General features: G+C 36.5%; 1 protein-coding gene across 1 annotated transcript in view; it reads left to right on the top strand.

The window, feature by feature from the left end:
* Window positions 1-3,814: 3,814 nt before the first annotated feature.
* The window catches only part of FREM2 (FRAS1 related extracellular matrix 2), a 208,208-nt gene continuing 184,974 nt past the window's right edge, over window positions 3,815-27,048 (top strand). The window contains 2 exon segments of the mRNA XM_074304856.1: window positions 3,815-10,394; window positions 18,156-18,245. Of these exon segments, the coding sequence (XP_074160957.1) occupies window positions 5,162-10,394; window positions 18,156-18,245 (5,323 nt within the window). The 5' untranslated portion in view covers window positions 3,815-5,161.

Genomic DNA, 27,048 nt, shown 5'->3' with positions numbered 1-27,048 from the left:
AAATGATCACTTATGCATATTGTACTAAGAATTCCTTTTCATGTATGAGTTAGACTGTATTGTCCAAGAAGTTGCCTTCAATACTGAATTCCCATAAGTCTATAAAGATGTACAAAGAAACCTGCCTTCTAAATGAAAAATTCTCTCAATGATACTCAATGATTTAGAATATTTGAATACCCTACAATACAAAAAAATAAAACCATGAGATGCCAAAAAGACAAGGGAAAATGCATAATGGGCATAAATAAGTTTCAGTGCATTTCTTATATTCTAAGTGCTATAGTGGTTAGAGTGCTGGAACTGAGGAAGCTTGTGAAGGTCTTAGTTTGAATACTCTCTCAGGCATTTATTAACTATATGATCACTTATTCTCTTTCAGTCCTGAAATGGGGATAATAGCACATACTTCACAAAGGTTTTTAAAGAATCAAATTATGTAATACAGGCTTTGCAAATTTAAAAGGACTATCTAGCAGATTTTAAGACCTATTTGAAGCCTCAGAAAAGTGGACCATGTGGATTGTTCATATGGAAAGAAAAGAAGGATATATTTATTAAATACCTATTATGTCACAAATACTGTACTTGCCCAGGGCCATACAGTCTACCTTGCTATAGAACCTTAGGTAAATTACTGAATCTTTCTGGTTCTTAATTTCTTAATCTTTATCTTTAAAATTAGGTTAATCTAGAAGAGAGCAACTAGGTGGCATAGTAGATAAAGTTTCTGTCCAGAAAGTAAGGAAGACCCAATTTCAAAACTGGCCTGAGATATTTACTAGCTGTATGACCCTGGGCAAGGGTGTGTGAATACACCATTCTTTGCCTCAGTTTCCTCATCTCCAGAATGTGCTGGAGAAGAAAATAGGAAACTATCCCGTAGCTTTGCTAAGAAAACCCCAAATGAGCATACAAAAAGTCAGGCACAACTGAACATTAAGAAAGACTAGAAGATCTCTTAGGACCCCTTTCAATTCTGAATATTTTCTAAAGCAAAAGTTGATAGTTGTAAAATCTCCAATAATGTTTTTTTCCCTTTCATCCTATGGACCATCTAACATCTGACAGGCTCCTTTTTTGAACCAATTTAAAGAACCAAAAAGAAGCTATGTCTAAGCTAAGTTCTGCAACTTGTCTACTTGTCACAGACAAAATCCTTACCTCCAAGTATTTCAAGTGCTGTCTCATGGAAGAAGGATTAGGCAAGCTTGACCCTCAAGGATAGAAGCTGAAGCAACCATACAAAGGAAATGAATTAAGAAAAAACTTACTAACAATTTTATCTATCCAAATATGGAATAGACTGCCTTTGAAGAAAATGAATTCTCTATAGAGGTTTAGAAGCAAAGGCTGGGAGCAACTAGATGGTATGGTGAATACTAAAGTACTGAAGTCAAAAAGATCTGAGTTCAAATGCAGCCTCAGATACTTATTAGCTGTGTGACCTTTGGCAAGTCACTTATCTCCCAATTGCCTTAGGGAAAAAAAAAAAAAAAAAAAGAATAACTACTTGTCTAGTATACTGAAGAGGGTATTTTTATTCAGGAATGGGTTGGATTAGATAATATTTAGATCCCTTCCAAATTGGAACTCTGTGATTTACATCATGATAATGCTATAGACTCTGCCCCATGAGAATTTCTATTCTTCTGGGATTCTTGTTCTAAAATTAAGAATATATTGAACTAGAAAGTTTCTCCTAGTATTAAATTCTATATTACTAAATAGGTTTCTTTCAGCTTATTATTTAGGGCCTAAGAATAATGGAGCAATATTGCAATATTGCAATATTGATATTCATTAGTCACTAAAATTTTACTATTGGATAGCACTGTAAAAGAGTATTTTTAAAGTGGCTAAAATCATTTCACAATAGGGCTGTTAAATGGCACAGTTGATAGAGCGCCAGACCTGGAGTCAGAAAGATCTGGGTTCAAATGTGACCTTAGATACAACTAGTTATATAACCCTGGGCAAGTCACAAAACCCTGTTTGTCTTAGTTCATCTGTAAAATGAGTTGGAGAAGTAAATAACAAATTATTCCAATATCTCTGCTAAGAAAAAAATCAAATAGGCTCTCAGGGTTGGTCAGATCTGAACAACCATCACAACAAGGGATGCAGATTACTTTTTTTTTTTTAATAATAACAAGTTATATAGCATTTTCATACTTGCAAAATTCTATATTAAATATTATCTCAATTTTATCCTCACAACAGATAAGCAAACACATACAGATTTAGTGACCAATCTATAACTACGCTATTATTTTTGGAACACATAAGATCAGGTCCACTGCTCAATCCACTGGACCATCTCATTGCATCATCAACAGGAAGTTATATACTTTCTAAACCATTCAATTCTTGTCTTACAAAATGTGAAGACATTCTTAAGATACTTTAAATTGTCTAAATGAACAGTTTTGAGTATTAAAACAAAATGCTTTTGAGGAGTATCTTGTTTTTTACACCACCTTATTTCTTAATATACCCTTTACCACTTACCAAAATGAATTCTCTTCCATTCCTTCTAACCAAGAATAAAAAAATAAATAAAACAAAGAGAAAATCCAGCTTGGCAAAACTAAATAAACCAACCTAACAATATTTTACACAATATTTTACATCCATTTTCTTCCACTTCCGCAAAGAGTGAAATGTGTCAGACTTTTTTCATTTCTTTTCTAAGATCAAACTTGATCACTATAACTACACAGAATTTGCTCCCCCCACTTTCTTCCTTTTCTTTTCTTTCTTTTTTTGGTTGCCTTTTTCATATATATGTGTGTGTGTGTGTGTGTGTGTGTGTGTGTGTGTGTGTATAGATAGATAGATAGATAGATAGATAGATAGATAGATAGATAGATAGATGTAGCCACTGGGTATTGTGTTCTTGATTTTTCTTCTTTCTCATTCCACCAGTTAAAATAAGGGTTTCCACATTTTTCCAAATTCTTCATATTAATTTTTGCTTATGGAATAATAACATTTTATTTTATTAATATGTTACAACTTGTTTAGTCATTTCCCAATTGGTGAACATCCACTTTGTTTCTAGTTCTTTGCTACCTCTAATATATAAATTACATGTGTGTATATATATTTATGTGTATGGCATTTTCTGTCTTTTATTTCTTGGAAGAAAATGCCTAACAGTGACATGTCTGGCTCAAAAGGTATGCATATTTTAACACTTTTGGGGGCATCATTTCAAAATGTTTCTCAAGTAGTTGAATCAATTCACTGCCCAACCCACAGGACATTATTGTGCCTGATTTGCCTTAGCCTCTACAATATTTTTCATTATTTACAACACACCTTTTGTGTACAAGGGGCTTTATGACAGATAAAATCATAAAATATTCAGGAATCAGATGAAAGAATATTGGAAGAGTAGTAAAGTTTCCATTCTGCCATTAAGTAGCTGTGTAATTTGGGGAAAATTGCTTCATCTCTCTGGACCTTAATTCCTTGACTGATTATTTGAGTCTCTAAGGTTATCACTAGTTAATCATTCTGAATTCAGACTAAAATCATAAAACAAAAATTCAGTCACCCATTTTTACATTTTAATATAGAATAACTGAAATTAAACATTTCTCACCTGTAACTACCTCTACCAACCCCAACCCTCAAGTATATTCTGTCCCCCAACCCCACAGTATGACTTTGGGCTAAGTACAGAGAGGGAATAGCTCATCAATGTCTATTTTCTTGTGACTTAGAGTACAATATATAATACAGTTAAATCCTTACCTGAAAAATAAACATTTTGCTAATGATAAGTAAAACCGCCAAATTATTGGAAGGAACATATATGAAATTTTATTAATGGCTTTTTAAAAAATAAATAATGAAAAGGTATAAACACAAGAGGGCAGGAAGAGCTCAAGCTTGACTTTTTCAGTTTTGACTGCTGTGAAACTCGATCCAATTTATTTTAACTTGCCCTCCAGATATTTATCAATGCTCTCTACATGCAAAGAAATGTGATGCTGACAAGTAGATTTAGTTTGTACTTGGTCTAATTATTGCAAGGGGAACTGGAACATCTCTAATGACAGCTCTTCAAGCCCTTCCCGGCTTTTTGAACGCCTGGGGCTACTTTCTCTTTTGCTCCTTCCTTAATTTGGTTCTTTCAGGAGTGTTCTCAGACTGCCTTTCTCACGCATTCCAAGTGCCCCTTTCTCTCAGTTTGTGAACTTTGATAGCCAAGGGGGTGGGGAAAGAGGTACTAATAAAGCCACCCAATGCTCAGTACAGTATCCATTGTGTTTCTTAAAGGGGAGAAGAAATGCAGCGCAAGTTTTGTCTCTTTTCTTATCAATTCAAGTTATTCACCTGAAAATCTGCAAGCAGCCACCCCGAAGTGCCTTGATTTCTGAATCCGCTTGGAATATTAAAATTCAGGCTTTAGATCGGTTCCCGCCCCTCCATTCTCACTTCTTTTCTAAAGGGAAGGGCTTTGAATTCGTTATGAAGAGGGAAAAGGAGAATCCCCCAAACTTCAGTGGAAAATAATTCTATAACTTCAGTGCGTGGCAGCATGTTCACGCTCCTTCACTAGCAGCTGGAGCATTTGCAGAGTAGGGGAAGCCTGCTAAGGTTGGGAGCTCTGGTTTGGAGGCAAAGTCTCTCTGTGATCACTAAGAACAACCTGTTGCAGCTTCTCTCCTCTTCACTCAACCCACCCTTCCCCTTCTCCGCCTCTGCCTTCGATTTGATTGGCAGTATCTTATAACGAATCGTCGACGACATTCCCTCCTCTCCAGAAGATCCATTGGTCACTCTGACAGGCAGGAGCAAGGGGGGCGAGAGGCGGGATTTCTCTCCCTGCCCCGGGTCCCACCGGACCTGCAAAGAAGCGGGCAGGGGAAAACTCAGTTTGTAGCGTTACCCGAGCGAAGGAGTCAGAAGCCGTAGAGCTGTGAAACTGGCCGGGCTCAGCTCTGGCGGAGCGGGCCATTGAGCAACACCGCCAGCCTGAATTGCCCTGCGCTCTCCGCCGGGTCCAGTTACTTCAGGGACCATAGGAGAACGCGGTAGATTTGCTCAGCCCCCTTCGCTTCCCAGGGGTGCTGCTTGCTCCTTGCTCGGGAAGCAGACTTTGCTGGTTCTCAGACGCACTTCCATAGATTAAGGGAAAACCGGCATCATGCACCGGGACGTGAGCGGAGCTTCCAGAACTTTTAGGATCTTTCCAGTGCAGCCCGCGACGGAACGCTCTGTCACCTCGCGGGCACCCTGCGTGCAGCTGTTGCCCTGGCTCTTACTCCTAATTCTGTCACTAGCAAGGTGTGTCTTCGCTCAACTTGAAGGCTCCAGCTCCGCGCTAGTGTCTCTTGGCTTCCCTGGGCCATCTGGTGCCCCAGCAGAAGAGGCCATAGTGCTGGCCAATCGTGGACTCCGGGTGCCTTTCGGCCGCGCTGTCTGGCTGGACCCTCTACATGATCTGGTGCTACAGGTACAGCCTGGGGATCGCTGCCAGGTGGTGGTGCTGGACAACGACGCCCTGGCTCAGCTGCCGGGTCACCTCAGTCCCAAGCGGTTTCCCTGTGATTTTGGACCTGGAGAGGTGAGCTACTCTCATCTGGGCGCCCGCAGCCCTTCTCGAGACCGAGTCAGATTGCAGCTGCGCTATGATACTCCTAGCGGGTCAGTGGTGCTGCCCCTGGTGCTGGATGTGGAGGTACTCTTTACCCAGTTGGAGATAGTGACCAGGAACCTGCCCCTGGTCGTAGAGGAGCTTTTGGGTACTAGCAACCCGTTAGATCGCCGTAGCCTGGAATTCACTTACCAGCCAGAGACAGAGGAATGCAGGGTAGGCATCCTTTCTGGGCTGGGGGCTCTTCCTCGCTATGGGAAACTGCTGCATTATCCACAGGCTCTAAGAGCAGAGAGGGACGGGGGAGGGGAAAGGGAACTGAGGAAGCCTCTGATGATGGACTGCAGTGCTTTTCTGGAACTGGGAGTGCGATACTTGCATACAGCCCCGGGTCGCTCCCCAAATCGGGACTGGGTGCCCATGGTCGTAGAGTTGCACCCCAAAGGTGCCCCAGTAGGAAGCCCATCTTTGAAACGCGAGCACTTTCAGGTGCTGGTGAGGATCCGGGGAGGCTTGGAGAACACGCCACCTAAGCCCAGTTTCGTTGCCATGATGATGATGGAAGTGGACCAGTTTGTGCTGACTGCCCTGACACCGGACATGTTAGCAGCTGAGGATTCTGAATCGGACCCTGATTTGCTGGTCTTCAATCTCACTTCCCCATTCCAGCCGGGTCAAGGCTACTTGGTGAGCACCGATGACCGCAGCTTACCTCTGTCTTCCTTTACCCAACGAGACCTGCGGCTCCTCAAAATTGCTTACCAGCCTCCCGCAGAGGATTCTGACCAGGAGCGTCTTTTTGAACTCGAGCTTGAAGTAGTAGATCCGGAAGGTGCAGCCTCAGATCCCTTTGCCTTCATGGTGGTTGTGAAACCCATGAACACTCTTGCTCCTGTGGTCACTAGAAATACTGGTCTTATCCTTTATGAGGGCCAATCCCGCCCCCTCACTGGCCCCCCAGGGACTGGACCCTCCAACCTGGTCATCAGTGATGAGGATGACCTGGATACTGTGCAGCTGGAGGTAGTGGCTGGCCTTCAGCATGGGCATTTGGCTTTGTTGGGTTCCCCTGGTGGAGATCCTGCTGCTAGGCTACCAAGAAAGTACTTCACAGTAGCTGAGCTGGAAGCTGGGCAGGTAGTCTACCAGCATGATGATAATGATGGCTCCCTTAGTGATAACTTGGTTCTTCGAATGGTAGATGGAGGAGGTCGGCATCAGGTACAATTCCTCTTTCCCATTACCCTGGTGCCTGTGGATGATCAGCCACCTGTTCTCAATGCTAATACTGGACTGGTGCTAGCTGAGGGTGATACTGTTCCAATTCCACCACTGGCTTTGAGTGCCACTGATATTGACTCAGATGACTCTATGATACTTTTTGTGTTGGAACCCCCATATTCAGCAACAGGACAATTGCTACTCCGCCAGACCCAACCCCCTAGGGATGGAGAGGAACTTTCTGGAGGCCCCTGGAGGCAAGTGGTAGACTCTCAGAAAGGTATATTATATGAGAGGTCAGTTATAGAGTGGCGGCAGCAAGACATTGTTGAGGGGAGACTCTTCTACCGGCACATTGGTCCCCACAGCCCCGGACTGGGTCCTGTCATTGACCAGTTCATCTTCAGAGTCCAGGATGACCATGACCCCCCCAACCAATCAGGATTACAAAAGTTTGTGCTGCGTATTCATCCCGTGGATCGCTTACCTCCAGAGGTGGGCAGTGGCTGCCCACTGAGGATGGTGGTGCAAGAGTACCAGCTCACTCCACTAAAAAAGAAATGGCTGCGCTATACTGACCTGGACACAGATGACCGAGAACTTCGCTACACTGTGACACAGCCTCCCACAGACACAGATGAAAATCATGCTCCAGCCCCACTGGGCACATTGGTTTTGACTGATAACCCTTCAGTTACAGTGACTCGTTTCACTCAGGCCCAGATCAATCACCACAAAATTGCTTATAGACCACCAGATCAGGAACTGGGGGTGGCTGCTCGGGTAGCCCAGTTCCAGTATCGGGTAGAGGACCAGTCTGGGAATATGGTTCCAGGGACCTTTACTTTTTATTTGCAGCCAGTGAATAATCAACCCCCTGAGATCCTCAATACAGGTTTCACCATCCAGGAGAGGGGCCAGCACATCCTGAGTGAAACTGAGTTACATGCCACTGATGTGGACACTGATGCTACCCAGATCTCCTTCACCCTCACTCAGGCTCCCAAGCATGGTCAAATGCAATTAAACCAAAGGAAGCTAGTAATGGGTGAATTCTTTCACTTGGAGGACATTGTCCAGGGCAGGGTCACTTATGTCCACAATGGGGATAAATATCCAAGTGACAGTTGCTCAATAGAAGTGAGTGATGGCCTCCATGTGGTACCCATTACCCTCAGAGCAAATGTACGTCCAATAGATGATGAGGTACCCATTCTGTCCTTGCCTACTGGTACCTTAGGTTCTTACCTAGATGTGTTAGAAAATGAAGCTGCTGAAATCACAGCTCATGTAATTAAGGGTACTGATGAGGATACTGATGATTTGATGCTAACTTTTCTCCTAGAAAATCCCCCACTATATGGAGAAATCCTAGTCAATGGCGTCCCAGCTGAACAGTTTTCACAAAGAGAGATACTAGAGGGATCTGTTGTATATGCTCACACCAGTGGTGAAATAGGTCCATTTCCCAAAGAGGATTCTTTCAACCTGACATTGTCAGATATGTCTCAGGAGTGGCGTATTGGTAGCAACATTGTGCGGGGAGTTACTGTGTTGGTGACCATTCTCCCCATTGATAATCAGGCCCCAGAGGTCATTGTAGGTGAGCAATTCATGGTGGTAGAGGGTGATAAAAGGGTAATTACCACTTCTCATATAAGTGCTGAAGATATTGATTCCCCTAATGATGACATTTTATGTACTATAGTTACTCAACCTTCTTCAGGATATGTTGAAAATATTTCCCCAGCTCCAGGCTCAGAGAAATCAAGAGCAGGCATAGCCATCAGTGCATTCACTCTGAAAGACCTTAAACAGGGACATATATATTATGTCCAGAGTATCCACAAGGGTGTGGAACCAGTGGAAGACAGATTTGCATTCCGTTGTTCTGATGGGATTAATTTTTCTCATAGACACTTTTTCCCCATTGTGATCATTCCAACCAATGATGAACAGCCAGAAATGTTTATGCGAGAATTTATGGTGATGGAAGGCATGAGTCTAGTTATTGATACTCCTATTCTCAATGCTGCTGATGGAGATATTCCTGCAGATGATTTGACTTTTGTTATTACCCGTTTTCCCTCCCATGGTCACATCATGAACCAATTGATAAATGGTACAGTTTTGGTGGAAAGCTTTACCCTGGATCAGATCATTGAGAGTTCTAGCATTATTTATGAGCATGATGACTCTGAGACCCAAGAGGACAGTTTTGATATAAAACTAACTGATAGCAAGTATTCAGTAGAGAAGAGGGTAATCATATTAGTTATTCCTGTTGATGATGAGACTCCCAGAATGACTATCAATAATGGACTAGAAATTGAAATGGGAGAAACCAAAATTATCAACAACAAGGTATTGATGGCAACTGATTTAGACTCTGAAGATAAAAGTTTGGTTTATATTATTCGTTATGGACCAGGGCATGGCCTGTTACAAAGACGAAGGCCTCATGGTGCAGTTGAGAACATCACACTGGGCATGAATTTTACTCAGGATGAAGTAGACAGAAATTTAATTCAATATGTGCATTTGGGGCAAGAAGGTATTCGAGATCTAATTAAATTTGATGTGACCGATGGAATAAATCCTCTCATTGACCGATATTTTTATGTTTCCATTGGTAGTATTGACATGGTTTTTCCAGATGTAATAAGCAAGGGAGTATCCTTGAAAGAAGGTGGCAGGGTGACACTCACAACAGACTTACTGAGCACCAGTGACATCAACAGTCCAGATGAAAATTTAGTTTTTAGCATCACCAGGGCCCCTATGAGGGGTCACTTGGAGTGTACAGATCACTCAGGAGTGCCTATCACCTCTTTCACTCAGCTTCAGCTCGCAGGGAACAAAATTTACTACATTCACACATCTGATGATGAGGTGAAAATGGATAGCTTTGAGTTTGAAGTTACTGATGGGCATAATTCTGTATTTCGTACTTTCCGGATCTCTATTAGTGATGTAGACAACAAGAAGCCAGTAGTCACTATTCAAAATCTGGTGGTGAGTGAAAGTGAAAATAAGCTAATCACGCCTTTTGAACTCACTGTAGAAGACAGAGATACTCCTGACCATCTCCTGAAATTCACTGTCATTCAAATGCCTATTCATGGTCATCTTATGTTCAATAATACCAGACCTGTTATGGTCTTCACTAAACAAGACCTGAATGAAAATTTGATCAGCTACAAACATGATGGGACAGAATCAAGTGAAGATAGCTTCTCATTCACTGTGACTGATGGCACACATGCTGATTTCTATGTTTTTCCTGACACTGTATTTGAAACAAGGAGACCCCAAATGATGAAAATCCAGGTCATTGCTGTGGACAACAGCTTACCTCAAATAGTGGTGAACAAAGGTGCCTCCACCCTTCGCATCTTGACAACTGGACATTTAGGTTTCATGATTACAAACAAAATACTGAAAGTGGAAGACAAGGACAGCTTGCACATTTCCCTCAAGTTCATTGTGACAGGAGCCCCACAACACGGCTTTCTCTTCAACCTGGGGAAAGGCAATCACAGCATCACTCAGTTTACACAAGGTACCATTCTCTTTTCTCTACTTACAGTTACTGAATACACCAGGTTTTATTTCCGGAAGTGATAGCTTTCATTGATAAATGCAAAAATAGAGTATTAGAATAGGAATAGGACCAGATTCTGCTCTTGGCTCAGTTACTAACTTCCTGTGTATAACACTGTGGATGTCACTTAAACTCTGTGCCATTGTCTGCTTTATAAAATAGGGATACTAATACCTATCTAACTCTGCCTCAGAAGGATGCAGTGAGACTAAATGCGATGATGCTTTTGATTATTATCTTCCCCTTCAGGAAGAAATTAGGAATTCACAGCTTTAGTGCCTTCAGAGCACAAGCTTTTATCCCACTTCTGGATTCTCTGGAATGCTTAGGCTTATTTTGGGGGTACAACAAAGAAAACTTTTAATCATCTGTAGTCACGTGTCCAGTTGTACTGACAGCTGATAGAGGGGCTAGGCAGGAGAAGAGTGATGAATGAATGGTTGGGAGGTGATGACATGAAGAAGATAACTGAGAAAGGTATAAAAGACTGAGGATTTTAATGAAAAAAAAAAAAAAACCTTGGATGAATTTATGGGGAAGGGGGTTAGAAGGAAATCAGCTAGGAAGCTGAGAAGGGGCAGGAGAGAAGGCCTGTGTCATATCTATGTCTAGAACAATTAGTGGATTTAGATAACACAGCTCTATATCTTTCTTAAATTACCTGGGCCATGTTCCTTTTAAGGTTCATACCTTCAAAGGAAAAAAAAATTCCCAACAGCATAGAAAGAGTTTTTAGCTTTTTGGAAAAATGAATCTATATTTCCCAGTTTATTAGTATAGAGAATTCCCAGGGTAGATATTCCTTCCAATAATACAGTTTAAGAATGCCCTTATAATTTGCAGTCTTAGAGAATTGCCTGCAGTACCAGAAGATAAAATGACCTATCTACCCATAATTACACACACACACACACACACACACACACACACACACACACACACACAGAGAGAGAGAGAGAGAGAGAGAGAGAGAGAGAGAGAGAGAGACAGAGAGAGAGACAGAGAGACAGAGAGACAGAGACAGAGACAGAGAGAGACAGAGACAGAGACAGAGAGAGACAGAGACAGAGAGAGAGAGACAGAGAGAGAGAGAGAGAGAGAGAGAGAGAGAGAGAGAGAGAGAGAGAGAGAGAGAGAGAGCATATTTCAGAGGAAAGGCTCAAACTTGGGACTTCCACATTTTAAGGTTTGTCCTCAATCTATTATACAGTACTCTTTTGGAAGAATGATGTTATGTGAACCATACTACTAGTAATATTAGTAATAAAAATTATTAATAATAATGTAACTTCAAACCTAGATAAAATTACTTTAGAGGACTTTTTTATTTGATTTCAGTTAATATTTTGAAGTTGTTTTTAGAATTCATTGGGTCATAGACTGAAAGTTGTAAGGGAGTTCAAAAGTTATGTAGTCCAAGTTATTGGTTACACAAGGTTATTTTACACACAAGGTAACCAAGAAGATACATGAATAGCTCAAGGTTTAACAAGTACACAGCTGAGATTAGAAATCCTGGATTCCAGTGACTTCAAGTTAAGTGTTTTGCTTTGGTTTTGATTTTGGTTTTTTCCCACAGTAGCACACTAACTTCTCCCAATAATTATAGGAACTGACCAAAATGTTGAACCTCCAGAGAAAGAGTTGTCATCGATTTTTGTATAATTTTATTTATTCCTACATAAATATATTTCCAAATGGAAAATTCAAGAACAGAGGGAGAATAGCTGTCCAGTTATATACACCAATGGGCAGCTATATGGTACAGTGGATAGAATACAGTAGACAGAAAATTAGGAAGACTCATCTTTATGAATTCAAATTTGGCCTCAGATATTTACTAGCTGTGTAGCCTTGGGCAAGTCACTTAATCCTATTTTCCTCTGTTTCCTTATCTGTAAAATGAACTGAAGAAGGAAATGACAAACCATTCCATACTTTACCAAGAAAGTCCCAAATGTGGTTATGAAGAATTGGACATGACTGAAAATGACTGAAAAATAACAACAACAATACCAACAATGACAAAACGTAGATACCACAAATGCATCCATCCCCAGAAATATCATTATATAGTGACTTTTTGTGGCTGTTCATTTATTTCTGTTCTTCAAGAACCCATTTGGGGTTTTCTCAGCAAAGATACTGGAATGGTTTGCTATTTCCTTTTGCAGTTAATTTTACAGGTAAGGAAACTGAGGAAAACAGGGTTAAGTGACTGGCCCAGGATCACATAAGAAGTAAGTGCCTGAAGTGATGTTTGAACTTAGGAAGATAAGTTTTCCTCACTTCAAGCCTGACACTCAATCTCCTACATCATCTAGCTGTCCTTTACTTTATTCAAGAGGACTATGATTCCTTTTAACTTTGTGGCTATTCATACATAGTGTACCTTGCTATGTATTTATTTAGAAAAATCACTTTAAAAGTGTTATTATAATAATAACTCATTATATCCTCAGGATAAATGGTGAATTAATTTATCTTTTCAAGACAAGTTGAGTGAGTTATATTAGATGACTTCTATAGAAAGCTCCATACAGATAAAAACAACAAAAAAAAAAACCTCTGAATAAGATGCTATTGAATATTCACAATCAATAATACATTAAGTAAGAACACATTACCAACTTTCTGTTAGGAAATTTTAATATGTGGAAAACAAATTATTTAACTAATTCAAGCCTCCTCTCTCCTCCATCCTTCACTAGTCTTTAACTTGCAAACCCTTAAGGAACTAATTGCCTCCATTCCCTAGATACTTTAAAAACTTAAGTGCCTTTCTAATCTGAATTAAAATTCTTAGAACATAATATATGTTGAACAAATGTTTGATGAATGAATGAATGAATGAATAAACCACTTGCTTTGGCTCTCTCTCTGTTTACATATAGTCTGAGACAGGTAGGGCAAGTGATTTATGCATAGCTACTTGTGGTTTAGTTGGTTACCTAGTTCAGCAATATCTCTTTGGGTGTAAACCCTGACCCTAGACCTTATGCTTCCTAGCCTCCCTTTTATTTTTTCAAAGTACTTTAGTTGCTTTCATTAAAATCCCTCTCAGGGTGACAGAATGGAAACTGGATATATATCCTTCACAATGATTTTTATGCTCAGGGATGAAGTTTAACTCTGGGACATCCCATTGGGAGTGTTCTTTTCCTGTTTCCAGATTCCTAGCAATACTCTGCTTTTAGATAGTAAATGCTTTAATAAACATGGGAGTCTCAAAATGTGTTAAAGTGAACTGCTTGCCTGTTTTAGACCCTGGCAAATAGCCTCACACTGCAACTCCTTGAATCTTGGCTGAATGCCTGAATATATCCCAGGGCCTGCAGAGACAGGCAAGCTACAGAATGCCAAGTGTTGTGCCAAACCAGAAAGAAGCTTTTTTTTTTTTGTCAGGGCCCCTGACATGTACCATATAAATGATGCCATGCTGTCTCTCATCTGTTCCAGGTTCTTACAAAGTAAAGAAGGTGAGAGGAATGTTTACTGAGCAAAAAGAGCAGAAAATGATGCTTTAAACATTCTTCCCTACTGTGAAAAGGATTAGGTATTATAGATAATAAGAGGTCCTGGTGAATTTGGAGTAAAAGGTTAATTAAAGTGATCCCAGACCAAATCCAACAGCTCTAAACACATAAGTTGTCTTTCAAATATTGGTGTATGGCAGCACTCCACTGCTCCCCTCTGCTCCCCTGCCCCCAATCCCTTCTGCTCTTAAACCCAGTATGCCATAGTCTTATAGCCATTTATAAATATAAAGTAATTTTGAATGATGAACTTGCTTTTGTGAAGCCAGCAAATTCATATAAACACTAGCAAGGATATAAATGTTTACTAAAAAAAATACCTTATGTACATAATCAAAGAGCACTCATTTCAACAAGTTGAGGCTGGAGTTTGGTTCATAGCAGTTATTTATGGAGATTAGATAAGTAAGAAAGTATGAAAAAACTCCATTATGGAGTTGCTATGGGTTGCTCTTCCAGAAAGAGAATGCTGTATGTGTCTAGGGTGAGGGCTAAGCTGAGCTTTAACTTTTGATCATAGAAAGATTAATTGAACTATATTTTGATGGAATTTAGCAAGTTAGGAAAAATATGTTACAATATCATATATATATATATATATATGCATATATGTGTGTGTATATATATATATGTAGACATATACATACATGAATTTACACATTTATCTGTGTCTAACATGATATATATTATATTTTATATTTCAATCTTAAAAATATACTCAGAAAAACTACTAAAACAATAGTTCAGGCAGACCAAAAACATTTAAAATATAACATTATATTCCAGATCAATTAGAACAATCACTGGAATTCATTGCATAATGCAGTCATATATAATCTCATTTAGAATTCACTTTGGAGAAGCTTAATGTATTTACCCAAATAGTAAAAATGTGGTTATATTTTACAATTCATTTGCAGTTAATCAAATGATAAATTGTGTTTTATTAATTATTTAAAACATGAGAAAATTGTATAGATTAGCTGAAATAAATCTAATGTTTGATTAATTAACATAATAAATTTTGTTTATCTCTTAGATTTAAAATATTTTCTATCTTCTTAATTCATCTACAATTTAACAAAGGGAATTTATCTATTTATTATCTATTTATACACACACACATACACAAAAGGTATATTCCTACCTTAAACTCCTGAATATGTGTGTGTGCATGTGTGTGTGTGTGTGTGTGTGTGTGTGTGTGTGTGTGTGTGTGTGTGTGTGTGTGTAGTTTAAGGTGTGAATACAATTTAAGATTTTCTGGCTTAATTGTTATTAAATGTTTTTGAGGATAATTGTAGAATAAGATTGCTTTCATCAATGGTCTTCCTTCTTTGAGATTAAAAACTTGGGTATTATACTTTTCTACTTCTTAAAAGATGAAGTAGGAAGGAAAATATGTTTTTGTCATAATTGTGATAATTGGGTGTCATATAGTATACTCTTTTCGTTTTCAAATAATATTTTACTTTCCCTCAATTACATGTGAAAACAATTTTAGCATTCTTTTTTTTTAAGCTTTGAGTTTCAAATTCTATGTCTCCCTCCCTTCCTTACCCTCTCTCTGAGGCAACAAGCAATCTAATCTAGGCTATACATGTACAAACATGTAAAGCATATTTCTTAATTAGTTATTTTGTGGAAGAAAACTTAAACAAAAAAAGAAAGATAAAACATGAAAATCAGTGTGCTTTGTCTCCTTTAGTTCTTTGGAGATGGATAGCATTTTTTCATCATGAATCCTTTGGAATTATCTTAGATCATCATATTGCTGACAATAGCTAAATCATTCACAGTTCTTCATTGTACAGTATTGCTGTTAATATATGTAATATTCTCCTGGTTCTGCTTACTTCACTTTATAATATTTCATCTAAGTCTTTCTAGGTTTTTTTCCTGAAATAATCCTGCTTGTCATTTATTATAGCAAAATACCATTCCATTACAATCACATAGCACAATATGTTCAACCATTCCCCAATTGATGGACGTCTCCTCAATTTCTAATTCTTGGCCACCAAAAAAGCCACTAGAAATATTTTATACAAATACATTCTTTGCCCTTTGCTCTTTTTATTCTTTAAAGAATTTTTAAAAATCTATTTTGAAGTAATGCTTTGTTTCTCTGAGAAAGTTTTACTCCTTTCTTATGAAACAATGATGTAGAGCTTCATTTTAATGAGGAGGTTTTTAAAATTCTGCTTGCAAAAGATTATAATCTTGAATCTACCAATTTTCCTTGAAAATTGTGAAAGGAACAGGGGAAAAAAACCAATCAAAGTATTTTAATTCCTGGTCAGAAGTAACCTTAATTTTGAGTTATCTAGTTATGTGGGTAGAGCAGAGTGCAATTTTCTTCCAAAAGATAAGTTAAGACTTGTCAAGATTGAGTGGCCAGTGAGTGAAAGGCTCCTCAGTGGATGAATTGAGGTTCTACCATACTACTTTTCTGTTATTTCTGCTAAGGCCAAGTGTCAAGTGGGATCCAGAGAACAAAAGACTACTACTTGACAAGGCATATTTTTTTTTTCTTTTCTTCTAGCCTTGAATTTTCTATGAATTTACTCAGTTGGAAGGGATTTGAGGGATCAACTAATAATTCTTGCCCCACCCCTGCCATTCTATAGATAGGATTTTTCATGACATTAGACAAACCTCATTTCCAAGCCTCTTGAATTAGATCTTCAATTAGCAACAAAAGGACATTTCTTTTTCACAATGGCATGTGAAAAATAATGAGTACTAAATCAGATTCTCCCCCCACCCAGTCCTAAGTTACTTTAGAAGTTACGTCAACCAGGAATATCATAGAAAAAGAGACCAATTCTGACTTAGTAATTTTAAAGTAAACTATTTGAACTTTTTTCTGTACAAATTCAGTATATAACAGAGATATTTGCATCTTGTTTTATGTTTATTTCATAAACTCAGTTGTTATTGTTATATTAGCCTAAGTTTAAATTAAAAGCAAACATACTACCATGTGTTGAAAAGAGTGAATTTATAAAGAAATCTATAGCCTGAATTTACATGAAGCAACAAAGTTTGATTTCATATTGATGTAACCAGTAAATGGAATATCTTATCTAAAAAGGTTAGGTTTTTTCATAGATAATAACGTCGCCAGAATGCCCACATGTAATCGACAATAGTTAGCCTAAAGAATCTTTTAAAATGGCCATTTTTTAAACCTCTGTAGCATATACATTGTCCTATTTTACTAACATAGTTTGACCCTGAAAAAATTAATTCATCATGAGATCCATTTATGGAAGATTGTACCTATACAAATTACTGTAAAATAATCCATATACAATTCTATACAATATTGAACTTGTATTCTTGGAGGCATTAATAAAGTTTATTTGTGTACATATTTCCCCTTAGCTGAGCCCTTAAACTTCTGTTAAAAAGGAGAAAACCCTGACATATTTGTTGAACAAATAAATATTGGATTATAGTTGAATCTACTTTAATGACGATTTATTTTTCAGGTAATTTTAGAAACAGTCACTATTTGACTTGCCTGAAACAAATATCAGTTTATAGTGGTGATTACAATAGTGGGAAAGAATGTTGTTTCATCAATTTCATTGCCAGTGCACCATCATAGGGGGAAATAAACTGGTTAAAATCATAAAACAAGTAAAATATTTGAACATAGGGATTCTGTCTTGGTTATTTTTTCCATCTTCATCAAAGTTTATCACAGAGATACTCTGTAAATGATTTTAGTTTAATAGAATTAAAGAAAGGGAAATTGAGGAATGAGATAGAGAACAAGTACGTAGGTATTTAGTGTGCCAAGAGAGAAAAGGTGGAGGAAAAAGGATACCAGAATCAAGCTCTTCTATTGCTTCACATTTTTTTAGCTAGGCTGACATTCCCTGTACCTCTGGGTACTCTTTAGTTTCTTTAGCTGTACTCAACTTATCATAGTGTAGTGTAAGTCAGGTGCTGGAAAAACCAAGTTCCAATATGATACTAGGTATTCCCCTTTCAGAGTTCTGTCTCTAACAATGGATTCAGGCAAGGGCATGTTAGTGTGTAGATAAGCATTTTACATCTGGCTGAGCAAAGAGGGATGGGATGGGGAAGGGCACAGGTTAATACCTGTTAGGATCTTTGCATTTTCCCCTCATTTTAAAAAGTCATCTTATGCTTTTGTTATTTTTTTCAGCTGACATTGATGACATGAAAATATGCTATGTCTTAAGAGAAGGGACTAATGCCACAAGTGATAGTTTCCATTTTACAGTTGAAGATGGTGGTAAGTACAGTTATTTAGTGTTTATTTAATAGCTGCCTATAGTTTTGACTGGCAAATTGTTATTTTTCTATAATAAATGCTTGGTATTTGATATAAGCAATAAAAAATTGTCCTAATCTTTCTGGAACCGATGTCATATTCTCCTAAGAGAAGTAATAAAAGCCTTTGAATGAATTATATGATTTGGAAAAAATGGAAGAGGACTTTAAAAAATTCAGATACCATTTTTTACATAACTTTTTTTTTTCAATATTGACTTAATGGTTCTAGTTTTAAGGTGTTTTTTCTCAAAATAGAGTTTTAAGCAGTGGTGCTACATATTACTAGCTCAGGCTCATGATCAAAATCTTCTTCTTTTTTTTCCTGAAGCAATTGGGGTTAAATGACTTGTCCAGTTAGGAAGCATTAAGTGTCTGAAACCAGATTTGAACTCAGATCCTCCTGGCTTTAGGGCTGGTGCTCTATCCACTGCACCACCTAGCTGCTCCCCAAATCTCCTTTTAAACATATTGCTATTGCCTTACATCCAAAGGATCTAATAATTTTCTCTCTTATAAAATCATTGTTGTTTTGTTCTTCCTTAAGAAAAAAAGGAAACTTAAAAACTGAGGGGCAGGAGTAGGGATAGAGTAAATATTTGTGGGAAGGGAAGCAAGAATTATAATAAACTTGAAGAGGAGAATTAAGAAAGTATGTGAAAGCATGACATATTAATTCATTATGTCATTTTAGAGACATTCTAGTATGTAATATATCTATATATGTGTATAAACATATATTTATATATCTGTGTACACACATGTATGTATATGTTTACACATGTGTATATATACATGTATATTTTATTGTGTATATAGGCATGTATGTGTATATGTATATATGTCTATATAGATACATATATGTATGTATATGTACTTATATATGTGCACATACACATACATACACATATATACTTTTGCTATTTACCTGCCTTATAACAATTTATACTCTAAAGTAATTATTCAAAGAAATCTCACCAGATAACTATGCCTAACAAGATCCAAAGCACTTAAGTTATGAAGGCTGCTAAATATGTACCAAGGACCCAATAAATATATCAACTAAATGAGCACATCTTTCTATATACTATCAACATATTAATGTTGATTTGGATTCAAGATATTATGTTCTTATTATCTCTGAGAGTCAAAATGAATCCAGCTCCTTCATTTACATGGTAATCAAAAAAAGTATAATAAGTATAAACTCAAGTTTCTCCACTGTGCTAATTTTTTCTAGCAAGGCCGTGCAATTCAGAAATGAGATCATGATATGAAATAAGGTCTGAAACTGAAATCAATCTCAAGTATTTTCTAAAGTTTTCACTAATTAATGGGAAGTGTCCTTACACATGAATTTCAGTAATAGACTCCAAAACAATCTAAATTCATGTAACATCCAGAGATCAAGAACCAAATTAATGGCTCCCAACAATAGTTTTTTTCTAGGGAGAAATAAAGTTCTATACTTTCATACTTTATGATTTTATTCCCTCCAAAACTGCATATAAGCTACTATAAAGAAAGTGGAAACAATTCATCAAAATCATTTCAATATGTATGTTATATTTTCATAAAACATCTTAAACAAAATCTTAAATGCCAGGGATCATATTATTTTACACATTCTTTAAATGAATGGCAAGGTGACAATTACCTTAAAGTTTTAGCCTTTAGACTGTACAAAACAGTGCATCATTACAAATTTCAAAATATTTAAAGATGGCTAGTTGATGATACTGAGTTTATGTTTGGAAATGATAGAAATATGGCTGAGACACTAAGAGTTGTCTGGTGGGAATGAAAACTAAATTATTACATTGGCTTCTTTAGCAACTAGAGTTTCCCATGAAAAGGGGGAAAAAAACTCAGATTACTGCTTGATATTCCCCTCCTCTCCATAGACTTCAAAGCATTGCTTATGAGGTTCAGATAAGCCCTGGAAGAATACCTGCTGAGTAATATATGTTTCAATGTCCCTGGGGAAAGACCGATTTTCCATGAAAGAATCAATACATTAAGTTTCTAGAAGAGAATAAAAAGTCACAAGTATCTTTAGATTTGTTTTGCTTTGATTTTTATTTCTCAGGAGTCTGTGTTACATTTTAAAATTCCTAAATATGTGTATGACCTTGAAAAGCTATTTTCTTTTAAACACTGTTAGTGGATTGTTTCAATCATGTCTGATTCTTCATGACCCATTTAGAGTTGAGCAAGATACTGGAGTAGTTTGCTATTTCCTTCTCCAGTTCATTTTACAGACAAAGAAATTGAAGCAAACAGGATAAAGTGATTTGCTCAGGATCACATAGCTAGAAAGTGCTGAGGTTAGATTTGAACTCACTCTTTTTCATTATAAGCAAAGTACTCTGTCCACTCTGCCATCTAACTAGTCTTTGAAACCCAATTTAAGATCAAATTCTGTTGTCAAATGTACAAGGAACTCTTAATGAAATGAATGGATCAGGCTGAATCAAACAAAGACAGAATCATATTAGGAAACATAGAAAGCTTAAATGGCATAAATATCGTTTCAGGATTTACCAAATCTTCTGTAGAGCAAGAGTGTAGTTCATAACATCTTCCCATAGAACCTATACAACTAGATCTAATATAGTGGGAGGAAAATATGCTGAAGATCTACATAAAGGAGTTAAGATCCATGAAGAAGTATACCTGTGCTACTATGCTACATTTAAACTCTAGTAAAGTTGACAGTTATTTTGGTTGAGACACACTATAATTAAGAATACCTTTTGTAGATTGAAAAGTGAACATTTTATATCTCTAAATTTAGCAACACATTCCATACAGTAGGAGTGAGAGCTCTTTCTGAATGTATAATTAAGATGCATTTTAAAGTCTCTTTATTTTTAAGGTCCCTGCTCTGTGTACTATCTGGAATAGTAAATTAAAGTAGAAGATTCAGTTTATTTCTAATCAGATATAATAATTTAATTTATATACTGCTTTATTTAAAATCTTAGTAGTAAATTGACATCACTGAATTCCTGTGAAGTCATAGGAAACATTTCCTATATTTAATCATCAGGAAATGAATGGTGTAGTTGAGTTTGGAATTAAGAGGTCTTTATTCCTAATTTAATATTCAGCCAGTTATATCAGGTTCTTTTCCAAGTCAAGATTGTATTTTAGCTAGTTACCTTCTAAGATAATTGCTTGTAGTTTATTCTAACAGCAATGGGAAGCCACTTAAACAAAGGAATCGTATGATCAGGATTTTTAGGAATATCAATTTGATTTTGTATGGAGGATTCCCCCAAGTAGGAAGAGACTGGATTCAAGGAAAGTTTTTAGGAGGCCATTGCCATACATTGTTCAGGCAGAAGATGATAAAGGCACTTTGGGTATGAGTAGAGAACAATGGCTTGATGCAAAAGATATTAAGGATTTGTAATTAGCAGGAGAAGAAAACTACTCCAGTATGTTTGCCAAGAAGTTAGACACGAAGTGTCAGACAAGACAAGTCATGACTGAACATAAGTGACAAGACTTGGTACTGACTGAATCCTGGGTGGGAGTTAAGAAAAAATGAAATGTCGAGTACAATAACCTGATGGCTGATGCTCCAGTCCGTCTTCTATTCAACTGTCAAAGTGATCTCCTTAAAGTGCAGGTCTGATCATATCACCTCTCAACCCAATAAACTCCAGGGACTCTCTCTCATCTCCAGGATGTTTGGCTCTTAAAGTCCTTAAAATTTGTCCTTCTACCCACTCCCCTTTGTAGTGATCAGCAATCATTAAATGCTATGTGCCAGGGACTGTACAAGCACAGGGAACCAATGAAAGCTAAAAGGCCCATGACTAAAAGAAAAGGTTAAAAAAAAGTTCCATGAGGACTTCTCAGTCTCATAGGAGAGACAAAATACAAATAACTATGTGCAAACTATGACATATATAGGATAAATTGGAGAGAATCCCCAGAGAAAAGACACTAAGATTAAAGATGACTGGGAAAGGCTTCTTGCAGAAGGTAGAATTTATACTGATATTTGAAGGAAGCCAGGAAAGCCCTGAAGTAGGAGAGAAAAGGAAAGAAGAGAATTTTATACATTGGGGAATGCTAGTAAAAATATATATTGAGTGTGTGGGGGCAGTAGGGAGCAGGAATGGAATGTAATAAGTTAGAAAAAGCAAGGAGTCCAGTGTCACTAGGTCTCAGAATTTGTGGAAATGAGTAAAATGTAAGAAGACTTAGAAAGGGAAGAAGGAAAGTGCTTATGAAGGGCTTTAAAAGCCAAACAAAAGATCTTGTATTTGATTGTGGGAGTAAATGAGGAGTCCCTGGAGTTTATTTAATGGGAAGGAAGAGGTGAATGGTCAGAACTTCACTTTAGCAAGGTCACTTTGATAGATGAATGTTGGATGAATTGAAGTGATGAGAGATTCAAGGTACCAAAAGATGATTGCCACAGACCAGGCATAAGGTGGGGGAGGGCCCACACAAGCATGGTGATAGTGTCAGAGGAGAAAAAGAAGCATTTGTGAGAGATGTTGCAAAGGTAAAATCAGTAGGATTGGCAACAAGTCTTGGGGGATGAGAGGGAGTGAAGAGTTGAAAGTTATTATCCTCAACTGGGATGTAAATCTGGATGAATGGGAGACTAGAGGTATCCTCAACAACAACAGTAATAAGAAAATTTGAAAGAGAAGAGGAAAAAGAATGGGAGGAAAAAGTATGAATTCTGTTGTGGTTGTGTTGAGTTTAAGATGTTTATAGGAAATCCAGTTTGATATGTCTAATAGACAGTTACAGTTGTGAGACTAGGTCAGGAGAGATGTTAAGTCTTGACAAAGTACAGAAATGATCATTGAGATCATGGATGCTGACAAATATCATGAAATGTATAGTATAAGAGGGAGAAGAGAAATAGAAATAGGACAGAACCTTGGGGACACCAAGTTAATGGGAATGATTTGGATGACATCAAGGGAGACAGATAGGTGTCACCACCAAACATGTAGGTGAAAAATTAGAAAAAGAAGCTCTATTACTTCTCCTATACTTTTGAGTATGATCATTTAAGGTAGTAGAACACCAAAAAATTTCTCTTTTAAGATATTAACAATTATGTAAAATAGAATTTGTTAAAATGTGAGTTGATATTATAGTCTTTGCATTTGTTACCCTATAGCAAACTGCATGCTTTGTAATATAATTCTAGAACATGGAAATGTCAGATACATGGTCAAAGAACATGATGACATTGACTATATGCTAAATGTATACATTGGAAAAAGTTTTAAAAGTTCAAAGTCTTTCAAATAATCACTAAAAATGGCATTAAAGATTGTTTAATTGTTTTTCATTTTTTCACTTTCAGAAAGTAAAAGATTCAATTAGAATTAGATATTACTAAGCACCTGCTATGTTTGAGACACTATTCTAGACTTGGGGAGAACCAAGGCAAAATGTGAAGTGAATGGTTTCTACTCTCTAGGAACTTATCTTCTACTGAGAAATCTACATAATTAACTTATACAACAATATTTGAGGAAAGAATTGGTGAACAACAATAATTAACTGCTTCAGGAAATTCAACTTTCCATAAGAGATAGCAAATAAGATGAATGTTGAAGGAAGCTAGAAAATCTAAGAGCTGGGATTCAGGGAGAGTGCATTCTATGTATGGGTAGAAATTTGTGCAAAGGCATGAATGGAGGAGATGGAATGCTGAGTTTGGGGAAGAATAAGGACATGAATTTGACTAGAGTGAAAGAAGGGAAATATGGATACACACATGCATGAACATATTTGCAAGTATATATGAGTGCATATGTTACATGTGAACATGATAATATATTTGCATGATTTATATAGATAAACATGTGTATTTACATATACACATACAAATGTGTACTTGGATATGTACATATATACCTACATACTGTCTTTTTAAAGCTTATTAAAATTTTGAGTATCAAAAATTTTGACGATCAGAGATCAAACTCAACTACCATTCTGTTATAATTCTATGTAACTATATTAAGCTTTTTAAAAAGTTTAAACTGCACTAAAACCTTTAGGACAGCATACACATAAGTTTTGGTGCACTTTAAGCTTTAAAAAACTTAATAAAATTATATACATGCATATGTATATATACACATATAGTTCCCTAAAGATAGGCTAGGGTCAATTTATAAAGGGCTTTAAATGTAGATCTGAAGAGTTGTATTTTGTTCTAGAGGGAATAGAGAGCCACAGAAGATTTTTTTTAGCAGTGGCTTTGCAGGGTCAGATTTGTTCTTTAAAAGTATTTTGGTGATTGTGTGGAAGATGGATTATCCTGAGGAGAAAATGAAAGCAGGAATTTGAATCCCTATTATCCTTATCTTTCCTTTGTTTTGGCTGTATTGTAAGAAAATTTATAATATGGCATATTTATAAATTTACCTTGACTACTTCTTCACTTAATGAATTTCATGATTTAGTGAACAATGTTTGGGAAACATTTTTTTATCACTACAAACAAGACCATTTTTGCTATATGCTTATCTTTCTATTGCTTCAGCCCTGCTTGTATTTTTTTTAACATTTTCTAGTGTGAACTCTGAGAAACTAAGTTTTTGACTAAGATGGAAAAAATGGTTAATTGGCGTACAGGAAACTTTTTTTTTTTTAAGTCTTGTAGCGTCATTTTCTTAACTTATTGGGAAAGGGAATGTCATGGGATTTAGCTATTTGAAAACTTACTGAACTTTTGATAGAACTAACTATATTTTATTTTTTAAAGTTTACTTTTTAAATTTCTGGAATAAAACATTTTAACATAATACAAGAAAAAAAAGATGATTGCATATGAAACTACAAATCTACCTTGTACAACATGCTGCTCTTTTCAAATGTACAAAATTATCATGTAAATTTTTCCTTTTTTTCTCCTAAACCTAAACCTCACCCCACCCTAGAAATAATTAAGATTAAATACAAATAGGTGTGTGTTTGCATTTGTATGTGTATATATGCATATATATGTAAAATTATTCTATAGATGCTTCTATTTATAAGTTCTTTCTCTGAATGCAGATTTCATTTTTCTTCATATTTCTTTTACAATTAATTTGGGTATTTGTAATAGTCAAAATAAGTTATTCACTCAAAGTCATTCTTAAAACTCTTAATATATACAATGTTCTAGTAGTTCTGCCCATTTTGTTGTTTATTTTGTGTAAATCTATGTTTTTCTAAGATCATTGAGCTCATCTTTTCTTATAGCACAGTAGTATTCCATCACAATCAATAATCACAACTTGTTTAGCCATCCACCAAATGATGGGTATTTCTGCAATTTCTAGTTCTTTGTCACCACAAAGAAAACTATTATGAACATTTTGGAACATATAGGTTCTTTTCCTTTTTCTCTAAAAATCTTTGGAAATAAATCTACTAATGGTTTTGCTGAATCAAAAGATATATAGCCACAATATTTTTGAAAGAAAATGATAATCTAGCAGCCCTCAGGATAGTCCTGACCTTAAGTAGATGGAATATGAAATTCCTATATGCCTTCCCCAGAGTATGAGGTAATTTTAAGAGTACAAGGAAAACCTCCCCTACCCAAAAGTATCTCCGTTATCAATTCACACAATACCTGAGCCTCCATCATTAGAAATTAATTCCTCTGAGATAAAAGCACTACCTTCTAAGATTTTAAAAAGTAAAACTCCTGAGAAGAAAAATATTATTTTCATTTTTATAGTCTCAGTATAGTGTTGGGAATATAGTCAGCCCTTAGTAAGTATTTGTTGATTGTTCATTGTTTCCATGTGGTAGATTCAAATGGGATTTCTTAAACTTTTTTCACTTGCAACACCTTTTCACTCAAAAAATTTTATAGGTATATAGATATATAAATATAAATATATAGGTATAAAAAATGGATACATAAATCAAACATTTACTGTTAGTAAATCATAATTTCACAACCCCCACTCAGTTATGAGACTCCACATGGGTCACAAACTGTTTGACGAAGCTGTCTTTTGTTTGTTGTCTACTAGAAGCCAGGTATAGGGAAAAAAAAAAAAAAAAAAAAAAAAGGGCTTCTGGCCTATAGTTCAACAGGAACTTTTTTTTTCATGAGTAAATTAAAAGTCCCATAAGGGCAGGAATTATGTTTTATCCTTCCTCCTTGCACTTATATAATTATCTATCAGAAATAATAAGCATTTCAGAAATAACAAGCATTCAACAACAAAAGCAAACATTTTGGGAAGATATATTTTTTTTTTCCAAGTCAAGGGGCAAAGTTTATTATAATTGGTTTTTTTTTTTTTTTTTTTTTTTTTGTGTGCATTCTTTTTATATATATATATATATATATATATATATTTTATAATATTATCCCTTGTATTCATTTTTCCAAATTACCCCCCCTCCCTCTATTCCCTCCCCCCGACGACAGGCAATACCATACATTTTACATGTGTTACAATATAGTCTAGGTACAATACATGTGTGCGAATATCATTTTCTTGTTGCACAATAAACATTAGAATCCGAAGGTATATGCAACCTGGGCAGACAGATATTAGTGCTAACAATTTTCATTCCCCTCCCAGTGTTTCTTCTCTGGGTGTAGCTACCTCTGTCCATCATTGATCAACTGGAAGTGAGTTGGCTCTTCTTTATGTTGAAGATTTCCACTTCCATCAGAATACATCCTCATACAGTATTGTTGTTGAAGTGTACAGTGATCTTCTGGTTCTGCTCATTTCACTCAGCATCAGTTGATTTAA

Source organism: Sminthopsis crassicaudata, chromosome 3 (assembly GCF_048593235.1).
Source record: "Sminthopsis crassicaudata isolate SCR6 chromosome 3, ASM4859323v1, whole genome shotgun sequence".
NCBI lineage: Eukaryota > Metazoa > Chordata > Mammalia > Dasyuromorphia > Dasyuridae > Sminthopsis > Sminthopsis crassicaudata.
This window is presented reverse-complemented; position numbering and strand designations above follow the sequence as displayed.